This window comes from Salvelinus alpinus, chromosome 3, assembly GCF_045679555.1.
Source record: "Salvelinus alpinus chromosome 3, SLU_Salpinus.1, whole genome shotgun sequence".
Taxonomy (NCBI): Eukaryota; Metazoa; Chordata; class Actinopteri; order Salmoniformes; family Salmonidae; genus Salvelinus; species Salvelinus alpinus.
The window spans coordinates 30,104,750-30,120,335 of record NC_092088.1 but is presented as its reverse complement, the minus strand read 5'-3'; the positions used below and the strand labels follow the sequence as shown (position 1 = coordinate 30,120,335).

At 39.7% G+C, this 15,586-nt stretch overlaps 1 protein-coding gene across 3 annotated transcripts in view; it reads left to right on the top strand.

Moving 5' to 3' along the window:
• Positions 1–15,312, top strand: part of fam117ab (family with sequence similarity 117 member Ab) — a 40,149-nt gene extending 24,837 nt beyond the window's left edge. For 2 of the 3 annotated variants that reach the window (XM_071392487.1, XM_071392488.1), the window contains exons 6-8: positions 10,040–10,202; positions 10,832–11,000; positions 13,049–15,312. In XM_071392487.1, the coding sequence (XP_071248588.1) occupies positions 10,040–10,202; positions 10,832–11,000; positions 13,049–13,307 (591 nt within the window). In that variant the 3' untranslated portion in view covers positions 13,308–15,312. Of the gene's footprint in view, positions 1–10,039; positions 10,203–10,831; positions 11,001–11,615; positions 11,741–13,048 lie in introns of all 3 variants that reach the window. The other variant, XR_011674099.1, reaches the window with a different exon arrangement.
• Positions 15,313–15,586: the final 274 nt, after the last annotated feature.

Genomic DNA, 15,586 nt, shown 5'->3' with positions numbered 1-15,586 from the left:
TTCTAAACAAAGATGCCATTTTCTAATCTTTGGATGTGATGTATTGCTTTTCTCAAATGTACTAGAGACAGACATGATTAACATAAATATTCTGAGTTTGGAGTTCATGATAATTTTTTTTTAAATATTTGATCATCTTGTATTAACCAAAAAAGTGTTAAACAAATCAATCAATATTTGAGGTTCTTCAAATAGCCACCCTTTGCCTTGATGACAGCTTTGCACACTCTTGGCATTCTCTCAACCAGCTTCGAGGTAGTCACCTGGAATGCATTTCAATTAACAGGTCTGCCTTCATAAAAGTAAATTTGTGGAATTTCTTTCCTCCTTAATGCGTTTGAGCCCATCAGTTGTGTTGTGACAAGGTGGGTGGGGTATACAGAAAATAGCCCTATTTGGTAAAAGACCAAGTCCATATTATGGGAAGAACAGCTCAAATAAGCAAAGAGAAACGACAGTCCATCATTACTTTAACCTCTCTTGGGTATGTGGGACGTTAGCGTCCCACCTCTTCAACAGCCAGTGAAACTGCTGGGCGCCAAATTCAAATACAGAAATACTCATTATACAAATTCAGAAAACAAAACATATTTTACATAGGTTTAAAGATGAACTTCTTGTGAATCCAACCACGGTGTCAGATTTAAAAAAATGCTTTACGGCGAAAGCATACCTTACGATTATTTGAGAACATAGCTCACTAGACAAGTCAGAAATAGAGATAAAATTAATCCTTTACCTTTGATGATCTTCATATGGTTGCACTCAGCAGACATTCATTTACTCAATAAATGTTTATTTTGTTCGATAAAGTCTCTTTATATACAAAAACCTCAGTTTTGTTTGCGTTTTCTTCAGTAATCCACAGGCTCAAACGCAGTCAAAACAGGAAGACAAAAAAATCAAATTCTATCCGTAAAGTTCATAGAAACATGTCAAACGATGTTTATATTCAATCCTCAGGTTGTTTTTAGCCTAAATAATCAATAATATTTCAACCGGACAATAACGTCGTCAATTTAAAAGGTAAACAAGAATTGCTATCTCTCTGTCGCGCGCATGAAAAAGCTCTGCGACACTTTAGCGTCCAGTCATTCAGAATGCTCTTATTCCCTCATTTTTCAGAATACAAGCCTGAAACTATTTCTAAAGACTGTTGACATCTAGTGGAAGGCATAGGAACTGCAATTTGAGTCCTAAATCAATGGATACTGTAATGGCATAGAATAGAAAACTACAAAACCAACAAAAAAAAGTACTTCCTGAATGGATTTTTCTCCGGTTTTCGCCTGCCAAATCAGTTCTGTTATACTCACAGGCACTATTTTAACAGTTTTGGAAACTTTAGAGTGTTTTCTATCCAAATCTACCAGTTATATGCATATCATATCTTCTGGGCCCGAGAAGTAGGCAGTTTAATTTGGGCATGCATTTCATCCAAAATTCCGAATGCTGCCCCCTACCCTAGTGAAGTTAAGACATGAACGTCAGTCAACGAACAGAACATTTCAAGAACTTTAAGTTTCTTCAAGTGCAGTCGCAAAAAACTGGCTCATGAGGACCGCCACAGGAAAGGAAGACCCAGAGTTACCTCTGCTACAGAGGATAAGTTCATTAGAGTTACCAGCCTCAGAAATTGCAGCCCAAATAAATTCTTCAGAGGTCAAGTAACAGACACATCTCAACATCAACTGTTCAGAGGAGACTGTGAATCAGGCCTTCATGGTCGAATTGCTGCAAAGAAACCACTACTCAAGGACACCAAGAAGACGAGACTTGCTTGGGCCAAGAAACACAAGCAATAGACATTAGACTGGTGGAAATCTGTCCTTTGGTCTGAAGAGCCCAAATTTGAGATTTTTGGTTCCATCCGCCATGTCTTTGAGATGCGGTGTTGGTGAACGGATGATCTCCGTGTGTATTTCCAACCGTAAAGCATGGAGGATGAGGTGTTATGGTGTGGGGGTGCTTTGCTGGTGACGCTGTCTGATTTATTTAGAATTCAATTTACACTTACCACAGCATTCTGCAGCGATACGCCATCCCATCTGCGCTTAGTGGGACTATCATTTGTTTTTCAACAGGACAATGACACAACACACCTCCAGGCTGTGTAAGGGCTTTTTGACCAAGAACCAGAGTGATAGAGTGCTAAATCAGATGACCTGGCCTCCACAATCACTTGACCTCAACCCAGTTGAGATGGTCTGGGATGAGTCGGACTGCAGATTGATGGAAAAGTCCTCAGCAACAAGTCCTCAGCATATATGGGAACGCCTTCAAGACTGTTGGAAAAACATTCCAGGTGAAGCTGGTTGAGAATGCCAAGAGTGTGCAGCTGTCAAGGCAATGGGTGGCTATTTGAAGAATCTCAAATATACAAAATATATTTTGATTTGTTTAACACTTGTTTTATTTACTACATGATTCCATATGTGTTATTTAATAGTTTTGATGTCTTCACCATTATTCTTCACCAAACCCTTGAATGAGTAGGTGTCGAACTTTTGACTGGTACTGTATATTTGTGTCTTGTGGGTGTGCGTCGGGTCAGTGCAAGATAGTTTGGGTACCATTAATATTGTATCCTATAGCTTTTTTCACACTTACTAAAGACTAACATGATAAACTTATTCTGAGTTTGGAGTCCATCGGATGTACGGCTCATGAGAAGATTTTAGGAAATATCCAAGATGGCAGACCTTATGGGTCCTTGAGGCAAATGTGTTCCTTACGTTTTGTTGTTGTATGTGTAACAAGGTGGCAGGGCTGATCCTTAGACATCTTTTTAGCATAAACATAAATTATTAAAGTTTGAGGGTTGTCAGAGAAATTCTATAGGAAAAGAGACTGCAGATTCTTTCAAACAACAATTTTATACGATTTGCAAAAATGACGCAATCAACCATCACCAAGAATGGTTCAGAGTTGAAAAGCTTAACAAACATAGTTGGGTATCTGCTTTTATAGATAAAGTACAACATATTTTGTCTACGTGTCAGTTTAGCAGATTGGGGAAACCGGGGTGGAACGTAGTGTAAAAGGCGATTTGGTTTGTCTGTGCAGATTAAGATGGCACGAGGGCTCAACCGTACGTCTCGCATGCTGCGGTCGCACCTAAATGGATCTTAGTCATAAGACTGGGCGTATAGCTAAGTCACTCAAAGAAAAGTTTGTATCAGGTCACAAAAAACACTGGCATATAACGAGACTATTCTTTAAGCAGTAAAACACGGGATAGCATGACTAATTACAGTTGAAGTCGGAAGTTTACATACACTTAGGTTGGAGTCATTAAAACTCATTTTTCAACCACTCCACAAATTTCTTGTTAACAAACTATAGTTTTGGAAAATCGATTAGGACATCTACTTTGTGCATGACACAAGTAATTTTTCCAACAATTGTTTACAGACAGATTATTTCACTTATAATTCACTGTATCACAATTCTAGTGGGTCAGAAGTTTACATACACTAAGTTGACTGTGCCTTTAAACAGCTTGGAAAATTCCAGAAAATAATGTAATGGCTATAGAAGCTTCTGATGGCTAATTGACATCATTTGAGTCAATTGTACCTGTGGATGTATTTTAAGGCCTACCTTCAAACTCAGTGCCTCTTTGCTTGACATCATAGGAAAATCAAAAGAAATCAGCTAAGACCTCAGAAAAAAAACTTGTAGACCTCCACAAGTCTGGTTCATCCTTGGGAGCAATTTCAAAACGCCTGAAGTTACCATGTTCATCTGTACAAACAATAGTACGCTTGTACCTTGGACCTTGTGAAGATGCTGGAGGAAACAGGTACAAAAGTATCTATATCCACAGTAAAACGAGTCCTATATCAACATAACCTGAAAGGCTGCTCAGCAAGGATAAGCCACTGCTCCAAAACTGCCATAAAAAATACAGACTACGGTTTGCAACTGCACATGGGGAAAAATATTGTACTTTTTGGAGAAATGTCCTCTGGTCTGATGGATCAAAAATAGGACTGTTTGGCCATAATGACCATCGTTATGTTTGGAGGAAAAAGGGGGAGAAGAACACCATCCCAACTGTGAAGCATGGGGGTGGCAGCATCATGTTGTGGGGGTGCTTTGCTGCAGGAGGAACTGGTGCACTTCACAAAATAGATGGCATCATGAGGGAGGAAAGTATGTGGATATATTGAAGCAACATCTCAAGATGTCAGTCAGGAAGTTAAAGCTTGGTCGCAAATGGGTCTTCCAAATAAACAATGACCCCAAGTGTACTTCCAAAGTTGTGGAAAAATTGCTTAAGGACAACAAAGTCAAGGTATTGGAGTGGCCATCACAAAGCCCTGACCTCAATCCCATAGAAAATTTGTGGGCAGAACTGAAAAAGCATGAGCGAGCAAGGACGCATACAAACCTGGCTCAGTTACACCGGCTCTGTCAGGAGGAATGGGCCAAAATTCACCCAACTTATTGTGGGAAGCTTGTGGAAGGCAACTCGCACCATTTGACCCAAGTTAAACAATTCAAAGGCAATGCTACCAAATACTAATTGAGTGTATGTAAACTTCTGACCCACTGGGAATGTGATGAAATAAATAAAAGGTTAAATAAGAGGTTCACACTGTTCTTGGTCAAATTATTCCTTCCGTGCATCTAGACACTATCTGTGGTCACCTTCACCATAACCTCGAGAGAGGACAGACTAGAACAACAGTTTAGTTTAGGGCATTTCTGATTCAGGAAATCCATACAAATGATTTACTCTGACCAATTCTTACTCCTACCAATATATTTATACAGATTTCTAGATCAAATGTCGAAGAAAATAAGTATACAGAGTTTAAACCATTTTTATCCCCCAAATTGGCTTATACTCCTATCATCTTGGCGATCTCACTGCAAAGTTACAGGGTCAGGGAGTTAGAGGGCCATTCCTTAGGGAGACATCCCGACCATACAGCAGACCCAATCTGGTGAGATTTGTATCGAAACGAAGACAAAAACAAGACCGCCAAAACAACAGTAATACACATATCACTCGAGGTGGGGAAAACTTCAATCCATTTGGAGTAAATGTCAACCATTACCAATGTATATGTTTCCCTTTTAAAGGCAGGCATGTGAAGAAAATCTATTTGTATATTTACCAACAGGCCCCAGGGGACCGGTAATTAAAAAAACAATACTGCCTGTTAAATAAAAACAAATTAGAATAGCATCAAATTAGAATTACAACTCTTTAACTCCATAAGGAAATAATTCTATCCCATAAAGTATTGGTAAAACAGACTAGAGACAGGTGTCCCTCATTCAGCGGTAGCACACTCTCTGTCCTTCTCATTGTCCACACATAGGACTATTACAAAATTATGAACTTCTAATTACTAGTGTTTACATAGCCCATTTAGATCTCACTTAATGTCTCCAGTCTTTCTAGTGAGGGTGTCGGGCATCAACAGGAAGTCAGAACAAAGGTCATTCAATCCCATTAAGTGTTTTCTTTCCCTGTAGCTCCAGAAACCATTAAAAAAAATCAAACATTTCCATCATTCTACGTACCCAGTTTACAACCAAATTAAAAAAGACCCCACACAATAAATCAAACATAGTATTAACACCACTGAAACAAATATTCATAATAGGTGAGTTGTGTGTGCGTGCTGGTTTGGGGTGAAACGTATGGCAAAAACAAATAAATGGCCAGGCTTTACTTATTTGGGAGCTCCCCCTACGGCCGGATGCGGATACCTTTATACTTTATAAAACTGCAGAATTTCACTAACTACTCTCCCAAGGCAACAGCCTCGGGAAACATTTCAAAGGGAGAGAAAATAAACATTTTGTTAGTTTTCACTTTGCTAAATCTTAATCAATCCAAACAATTCAAATTCGATATTATTACTTTCCAATTAACTTCTCATTGCCTTTGTTACCTTCACTAGTCTACATCTCTTTCCTTTTTAACTTTAGAAGCCCTCTCAATCACCATCACCCAGTACATTTCTCTTCCACTCTAACACTTGTTTCCCTCTACAATCTCTTCTATACTCTACCGCTGTCTCTCAATCTAATGTCACTTTACCAGGTGAACAAAACGTTTTAAATTACAGACAAAACAAAACATGAACTTCTGTTCACAGGAAGGCCACTGTCCTCCCTCCACTCATTAATCGTTTTTGTCTAAAATGTAAAAGTTATTTGAAGTCATTACTTTAACACTGCTCAACTTTTTCTTAACATTTGTCATAATTAAATGAATGATTTTGTATCTTGAAACCAATAAGCATACTACATACTCAATTTACTTCACAAATAGTGTGGTTAGTGCGGTTATCCTGAGTACATCTAATCTTGATTTTTATCGGTTTTGCTTTTCTGTTGATAGAACGCTAACATCAAAACACTGATGTATTGAGCTTTTGAATTTTCTTTTGTCATTGTGCCAATTCAACATAGCATCTCAGAATTCTTTATTAGATTGGAATTTTCCATCAACAGGGAAATGCTGCCCAATTTTTATCCCTGATTTAGATTCGAGCCATATTCGAGCCGAATTGGTAGAATGCTCTTGTGCTTTTTTTAGTGCCTCTATGGCTTTGCTATAGTTTACCTCTTCTATGATGGTTATTTCTGTGTCTTTCTCAACGGTGTCCAGAATTTAGATTTCCTCGGTCATGGTTTTAATATATGCCAATTTTTTTTTTAAGATCCAAGGTAGTCATACCCACTTCCGTGGAGAGTAGTTATGGTATTTGTGCCTTTTTAATTGGGCACGGCACCTGATTCCTTGTATGAGAACCAATACTGAAGCTCGGCCAATTTACTACTGGAGAAAATGGGAGACATTATGTCTTTTACCAGTCTCACGATTTGTCTGTCCATAATGTAAATCTCTTGTCAATACACACACACTCAGGAAACAAAACAAACAGTATTTCGTTAGGAACGTCTTCCTTGCCTATAATGAAAAAATGTATATCTTCTCCCTCAAAATATTTTTTTCATTACTCTTATGTAATTTTAAATGTTATAACCACATGGTAGTTCCTATGCACATGTCTGTGTAGGGTTTAAATGTATAGCTGGTTTCCCAATCATAACCAATTGTTTTACCAGTACACTGACTTAATTATTTTTCTTTTACATTATTATTTTTTTTGACCTGCCGGAATATTTTGTTTTCTATCTCAGGATTGTGCCCTGCGATCACAACTCGTAACCGTGTCATATCGTCCCGTGGCCGCTTTTCTGCTTCAACAGAGAAACACAACCCCTGTCTCCGACCAGGATACTTCTGCTTCAACAAATAGATCCCAATTATTATTATTTTTAAATGTACCTTTTATTTAACTAGGCAAGTCAGTTATTAACCTCTCTAGGGGGTGTGGGATGGTAGCGTCCCACCTGGCCAACATCCAGTGAAATTGCAGAGCGCCAAATTCAAAAACAGAAATACTCATTATAAAAATTCATAAAACATACAAGTGTTATACATCGGTTTAAAGATTTACTTCTTGTTAATCCAACCACGGTGTCAGATTTCAAGAAGGCTTTACGGTGAAAGCATACCATGCGATTATCTGAGAACAGCGCCCAGCGGACAAATCATTACAAACAGTTACCAGTAGAGGCGTTACACAAGTCAGAAATAGCGATAAAATGAATCACTTACCTTTGATCTTCATATGGTTGCACTCACAAGACCTCCGTTTTGTTCAGTAATTCACAGGCTCAAAGGCAGACGAAAAATCTGAAAAGTATCAGTAAAGTTCGTCAAAACATGTCAAACGATGTTTATAATCAATCCTCAGGTTTTAGTCATAATAATCAATAATATTTGTCAATATAAAAGGAAAACAAGAAAGGTGCTTGAAAAACCTCTGGGACACTGCAGTGTCCACTCATTCAGTGGTCTTACTCCCTCATTTTTCAGAATACAAGTCTGAAACAATTTCTAAAGACTGTTGACATCTAGTGGAAGCCATAGGGATTGCAATTTGAGTCCTAAGTCAATGGAATCTGTATAGGCAGTCAATGGAAAACTACAAATCCATCCAGGAAGTGGGATTTTTTTGTTTTTCTCAGGTTTTCGCCTGCCATATCAGTTCGGTTATACTCACAGACATTATTTTAACAGTTTTGGAAACTTTAGAGTTTTCTATCCAAATCTACCAATTATATGCATATCCTAGCTTCTGTGCCTGAGGAACAGGCAGTTTACTTTGGGCACGCTTTTCATCCGGAGGTGAAATTAGTGCCCCCTACCCTTATGAAGTTAAGAACAAATTCTTATTTACAATAATGGCCTACCCCGGCCAAACCTAACCCGGATGACGCTGGGCCAATTGTGCGCCGCAATTATGGGACTTTTAATCACGTCCGGTTGTGATACAGCATGGAATCAAACCTGGGTCTGTAGTGACGCCTCTAGCATTGAGATGCAGTGCCTTAGACCACTGCACCATTCGGGAGCCCAGATATTAGATTTCAGTTTTATTATATGATTTCCTAATAACAAATTCTAGTGCTTACCCTATTCTGAAATAACTCTGCTACAACAAAGTTTCTAACTAGGGGTGTCTTTTGCTCTTACAAAATACCTAATGTGCGCAACCTGTTCCCAGAACAGGATTTTCTATGATGTTTAAAAGAAAATCAGTCTCACCCTTAATTTATTTTGTCTGTTCATAATGACGTATCCACTCACTGACGCGCCCTGCCAGGTCTGAGGCCGGGCCAATTTCTGCTCCGCTTAGTCCGAGTGTGTGGCTCCCTGCCACGTCTAATGCAGCCCCTGCGCACAGTTAACCTCGGTCTGCAGAGTTAGCATCCCATCCTCGTCGCCAAATTGTCAGAGAAATTCTATTGGGAGACTGCAGATTATTTCAAACAACAATTGTGTAAGATTTCCAAAAATGAAGCAATCAACCATCACCAAGAATGGTTCAGAGTTGAAATGCTTAACATAGTCGGGTCTCTGCTTTTATAGAAAAAGTACAACCTATTTTGTCTACGTGGCAGTTTAGCAGATGTGTGGAAACAGGGGCAGAACATAGTGTAAAAAAAAAGGCGTTTTGTTTGTGCAGTTTGATAGCCCGAAGTTGATAGCACGAGAGTTCAACCTTATAACTGCGTTTTGTCACAGTTCACACTATAATGTGCTCCTTCCTGCAAGGTTCCACACAGCTGACTTCCTGCCGATAGTAAACCCACAGGATGTCTTGCATACTGCAGTCGCACCTAAACGGATCTTAGCTATACGCCCAGTCTTATGACTAAGTCACTCAAAGACAAGTTTGTATCAGGTTAGAAAAAACACTAGCATATAACAAGAGGCTATTCTTTAAGCAGTAAAACACGGGATAGCATGACTAATTATGTAATTTTCCACAACAGGTTCACAACTGAATTATTTGCTTTTTCCATGTTTATTGAGATATCAACACCTGCTTCGACATAAACATTCCTACTAATGCCCTCAAGACACTGTTTCAAGTTGATAGAGCAAAGATAAGTTGAGTTATTAGGGTTTGATTGAGAACGCAATACTATTTTATAAAGTTGTCATTTTCTCTTCCATCTGACATATTGCTTAGCTTTTTTCCAAACTTAGTAGAGGCTGCCATGATGAATATACATTCTGAGTTTCAAGTCAATCAGATTTGCAGTTCATACGTTTTTTTAAATGATTTTATAAAACATCGACAGGGCAGAGAATCCAATATGGCGAACGTCATGGGTCCTTGAGGCAAAGTTTTTCCCTTATGCTAAATACTGCTATACCAAGTTTTGTGTTTTTTACGTCAAATGGGGCAGCGGGGCTGAGCCTTACACTCAGATTTTTTTATACAGCACCAACTATGGGCCAAATGGTGCAGTTTTCAGTGTCTGAGTAGCAGTGTTCAAATTCTTCGATATTGCCAAAGGAAAACAAGTATCGAGCCTGGCGATATTGTGACAAAAGTGGAACAATAATAAGAATTCCATCAGAAACAATGAGGTATTCACTCTTGTCCTGTTGTCCAGTGTATTCACTGCATTCATTTGTCTCTCTCAGATTCTGGAGGTTCCTGACGGCCACAGGGCTCCACTTCCACCCCTGAGCTGCAGCAGTGGCTCCCAGAGCGACCCCTCCACCACGCCCCTCTCCCCCACACACTCACCCTGCTCCTCTTTCTCCCCCTCTTCTGTAGAAGACCTACCTGTGAATCAGGATCCAGGTCAGTCTCTCCCTAATATAGCCCTGTAACAACATCAGTGTTATGTTCAGTACTGTACACACAAACCTGTTCAGTAAGGTGCACACAAACCTGCAAAATGTTTTGTAATTGAAAACTGTGTTCTTATTGGACAGGTTCAGGGTGTATCTCCCGGGTTTATCTGTTTCAAAACGTTATCTCCCTACTGAACAAGACCCATTTGGTTTCTCAACATATAATTGAGTAATACTAGGCAGGAAAAGCTAAATTGGCTATAAATGGTTGACAGTTTCCACAGTAATGGTGCCTCTTTACAATGATGTGATACAACTTTGATACAACGTTTCCACTTGTTGTAGCATGAAATGCATGCACCAGAAACAGGGCACACTTTGTGAGATATCAGCAAGCTGTCTGCTTGGCTAGCTATCTAGCTGCTTCGCTAAACACAGAATGTCAGAGCACTGTTCTGATTGGCCAGTCGCAAGTCTTTAGCTAAGATTTCACATGTTGAACCTTGGAAACTCCAGCTAGACCGTTCAGATCAAGCAAACTGCATAAAACTGTCTCGGGTGCTGTATCTGAACTGGGCATCAGTGATAGGAATTTAGAAACACAGATATTGGACCTATTCTCACACCACGTTTCAGGTGTGGCGGAGGGTGCAGAGCTGTGTCTGCTGTCTCCCCTGTCATCCCAGGGTGGGTGGGAGCCATCCTCCTTGCTGCTCTCCTCCTCGCCTCGGCCCAACAAGAGCTTCTGCTTCCAGAGGGAGCCCCCCGAGGGCTGCGAGAAGGTCCGCGTGTGTGAGGAGACAAGGTAGGTTCTCGCAAATACTCATACACGCACACACATGCACAATTGTTTGATGTGCACAGAAACGTACATGCCCACACAAATGTAAATACACACTAACGTGTATGTATGGACAGATGTATGCTTTGGTACATAGATAAATACAAAACATTCTGACTTGCATGCGTTAATTCCAAAAAGCTTATGAACAGTAACATATGGCTCCTTAGATTGAGTCTGCACTGACCCCCAGTGGTTTCAAAGTTATTGGAGACTGGGTGTGTCAATATCACAGGGTTCATATGATCCTGAAAATCCTGAAAAAGTAATGGAATTTTAAAATGGTGTTTCCCAGTCCTGGAAAAGTTTTAGAAAATAATCAAATCAAAAAAGTAATGGAAATTAATTAAATAATTTCTGTTATTGGGATTTATTTAAATATTTTACATTTACATTTACATTTAAGTCATTTAGCAGACGCTCTTATCCAGAGCGACTTACAAATTGGTGCATTCACCTTATGATATCCAGTGGAACAACCACTTTACAATAGTGCATCTAACTCTTTTAAGGGGGGGGGGGGGTTAGAAGGATTACTTTATCCTATCCTAGGTATTCCTTAAAGAGGTGGGGTTTCAGGTGTCTCCGGAAGGTGGTGATTGACTCCGCTGACCTGGCGTCGTGAGGGAGTTTGTTCCACCATTGGGGTGCCAGAGCAGCGAACAGTTTTGACTGGGCTGAGCGGGAACTGTACTTCCTCAGAGGTAGGGAGGCGAGCAGGCCAGAGGTGGATGAACGCAGTGCCCTTGTTTGGGTGTAGGGCCTGATCAGAGCCTGAAGGTACGGAGGTGCCGTTCCCCTCACAGCTCCGTAGGCAAGCACCATGGTCTTGTAGCGGATGCGAGCTTCAACTGGAAGCCAGTGGAGAGAGCGGAGGAGCGGAGGAGCGGGGTGACGTGAGAGAACTTGGGAAAGTTGAACACCAAAACAACATTTTATCAATAAAATAATAATCAACATATCTGACAGGATCGGAATAACACTTTAGCTCATCTGTATTTGCGCGCATCACCTGCATGTGTGTGAGACGAGTGTGCCGTTGCTCAAGGAGAGAGAGCGAGTTGAACATTTCAGCAGCAGGTAGGCATAGCCTATAAAATATGATAAACATACTAACTAGGTAGCCAAATCAAAACATATCTTGTACCCTCTAGTTAAGTGTTTAGCTATTAGCATGTATTAAATGTTTGTCATGTCCTTAAAAAAACGTATCACCGACTCTCACGAGTAAGGCCATACAAAGTTGATGTACTTTTTGGAACGATTCATATGATTCATTTAAACAATTAATTTCGATGAAACAAACATTTCACTTCACCATTGTATTAGTTGGTATTCGGTTTAATTGCATTGAATCTAATCATCTGAATCAAAATAATTTGAATTGTGAACATTCATTTTAGTAAAAAATATGTAGCTTTTCTTTTGGATTATGTTGGTTCAAAACTTGTATATGCTTCCAGTTGATTTGAGCATCTAACGTATGGGACGTTGCAATAGATGGTAGTCAGCCTGCAAAGTAAACACTTCTAAGCTGACTAAGATAAATATGACTAAACTAGAAAAGGTACATTTCATGAAGAACATTTCGGGGCTTGCTTCAGCTGAATAAAAAGATTTGTAGCCTACCATAGCCATTTCATCTTTGATATATTGAATGAGCTAATTATTTGTTTTACATCAAGGTAGCTCTCCAGAGTGAGGGTTGGCCACATGTTTTGTACTGTTGCCTAACAGGTATTCTACTTTGTGGGGGGTTAAGTGCCTTGCTCAACGACAGGAGATGGTACATGGGATCAGAGAGCATCCTCCCAGTGTCGATACCGCATTACGCATACTTTTTTACACTGTACTTCAGAGACGCCGTCAATTGTTGGTCATGGAAATTTGGTTAAAAGGAAAAGTCATTAAATTCCATGTCATAATCTGTATGAACCCTGATAGCAGGTCTACTGACATATTTGAACAGTTTGTGATCCTGCTCCTAACAACCGTCTCTTTCTCTCCCACAGCTTTCCACACCTAGCCCAGTCCTCGCTCCTCCTCTCCTCCTGCCCCGACCCCAACAAGGTGAACTTCACCCCCCACGGCGGCTCTGCATTCTGCCCGGTCAGCCTGCTCAAGCCCCTGCTCCCATCCATGGACCTGCTGTTCCGCAGCCTGGCTGTGTCCCCAGCCACAGGCTGCTCTGGCCAGGGTGCAGACCCCTACCAGGCCCCCTCGCCTGGGTACCTGGGGACTCACCCCGACACGGTCACCACTGCCATGTAAAAGGGGCTACATTAAAGGGGGAAATGTCAAGGCAGCTGTCTGCTTTGAAAACTACATTACACATCATGAGGACGTCTTGGTTACTTCCCCCAGCCTTGTTGATTGTGGCCGCCCCAAATTAAACACAATGTTTCAAAGTGCTCGAGAAGACAGCCTTTTTACCAACCATGCTCCAGTTCACAAACTCGTTACTGTTGACAAAATGTCAGGGAATCTTTTTTGGACAGTTGTGGCTTCCATTTTCATTTCTCTTGACTTCATCATAGCTTTTTTAAAGTGTCATTGGCTGTGCTCTGACTCTTTTTCCCTGTATCCGTATTGAAAAGACATGACACACCAGCTGACTTTTGGCCTTTAACCTTGGGTGCCAACCACAGTCGCTGCCACATTGAAGGTGGTCTGAAATGTATTAACTTGTGGATCAATAGCCACTGAGAGGCAAGCATATATATTTTTTTTTTGAAAATGTAAAAAATAACAATAAGAAGAAGAAATAGACAATGTGTGAGGGTATGTTATTTGCTTGAATCAGTCCCCAAGACGACATTTTTTTTAGAACAGATCGGTCCATAAGGGTTTCGAATCGGAACATAATTAGATTTTCTATGTTAGGATGGTACATATAACACTGCGAGTCATTGGCTTGTCAATGGCTATAGTCATTTTTGCAACAATGCTGATCTTTTGTATGAATGTTCATTAGTCACTATCTTATGATGCGCAAAAGACACTGCATTGCTTCAACATTTGGCAGGATGGTGTAGGGTAGTCTTGTCATTTGACCAAACCGTCTTTTATTCTCTGGAAGAGCAATGTTTCCTATGATTTTTCTAGGGGACGATGCTTCACCCCTCACTTTATGCACATTGAACTCTCGTTTTGGATTTTAGGAGCCTGTTGGCCCACTTCTCTTTTAATGGTGATTCAGATGTTCCCTCTCTTTGTATGAAAGGTGTCTTGGGAAAGCTGTACTCTTTGGAAATGTTATGTTCTGCTCTGAATTAGTTTGTGTATTGTAAAAAAAGGCTGCTGTCAAATACCAATTAATTATTTAAGTTATTAGAAAAGGAGGCAAATGCTCTTCACCAAATTCTGGTTGCTTTTAGTATTTAAAGATATTTATATAGAATTTTCAATTGAAATAAACTTTTTTAACCTTAAAGTAACATCCATGACACACACATGCAGATGTTTTTTTTCCCTTAACCATCTTAGTGTTCTCAAACAAGGCATGACAAATCAGTTTGCCACATTTTGTGTTAAGTGGAACATAGTGCTCGATGAATTATATTTTTCTTTCTTGCATGCTTTTTAATAATTTTTCTAATAGCCTAGTTTATATAGGTAATAAGATGAGTCTTAGTGACTAGTTTTCCTTTTTTCCCTGCTTTTCCTCGTGATGGTGAAAGAAGACATTTATAGAAGTTTGGTGCTATTTCAGTTAATGTTTAGTGCCTCTTTTATTTTGTTTCAAATAAGGCGATTTATACATGTTAATCAGAGCATAGCTCTTCTAGTTGTGTGTATATATGTGTATAGCTCCGTGAGGACTCTTACGACACTGTTGACTACCTATGTTTTGGTCTAGAGTCATCATCTGATCTCATTGGTAAATGTTGATAATTTTCTTGATGTTTTTTTTCTTCCTCTACCAAGGTTACAAGATCAAGTTAATTGAGAATCTTTGCACAAAGTGACAGCTATTTTTTTCCATTTGCCATTTCTATTTTTCTTGTTTATTTTGTACTTTAGAGTAACCTTGTTTTGGTGTATGAATGTATTTTGGTATATTTTTCAGTTATCTGCAACATAAGCTAAAGAAGGTTTAAAAGTATGTTCGGATGTTCATTTCCGTTCCCCACTATGTCCGTTTTATGTTAGGGGACTGACAAGCAAATTGTATTTGGGGGAATTATTATTTACTTCAAGGAGAAGGTTTTGTGGCAGCTATTTTATGTTTGAACACATTTCTATATAGTTATTATTGAAATCGTTTTCAATGTTTTGGGGGAATTTCCCAGGTGTCATCTTTTATATGGTTACATCCCAAATGGCACCTTCTTATGAAATAGGGTTCCATTTGGGACACAAGCCTATGGTACCCCTACTTGGTTCTTTATACAGGTGATTGACGGTAAAAGAGGGGGTCTTTGCAATTTGCCCACCTGTAACGCGCGCAGCGCACGATTCTCAACATGTTTGGTTCTCCCATTATTAAAGCCGATATTTGGGGGTGAACGGATCATCTAGCGCAACAATCGTGATTGCTTTTATGACCA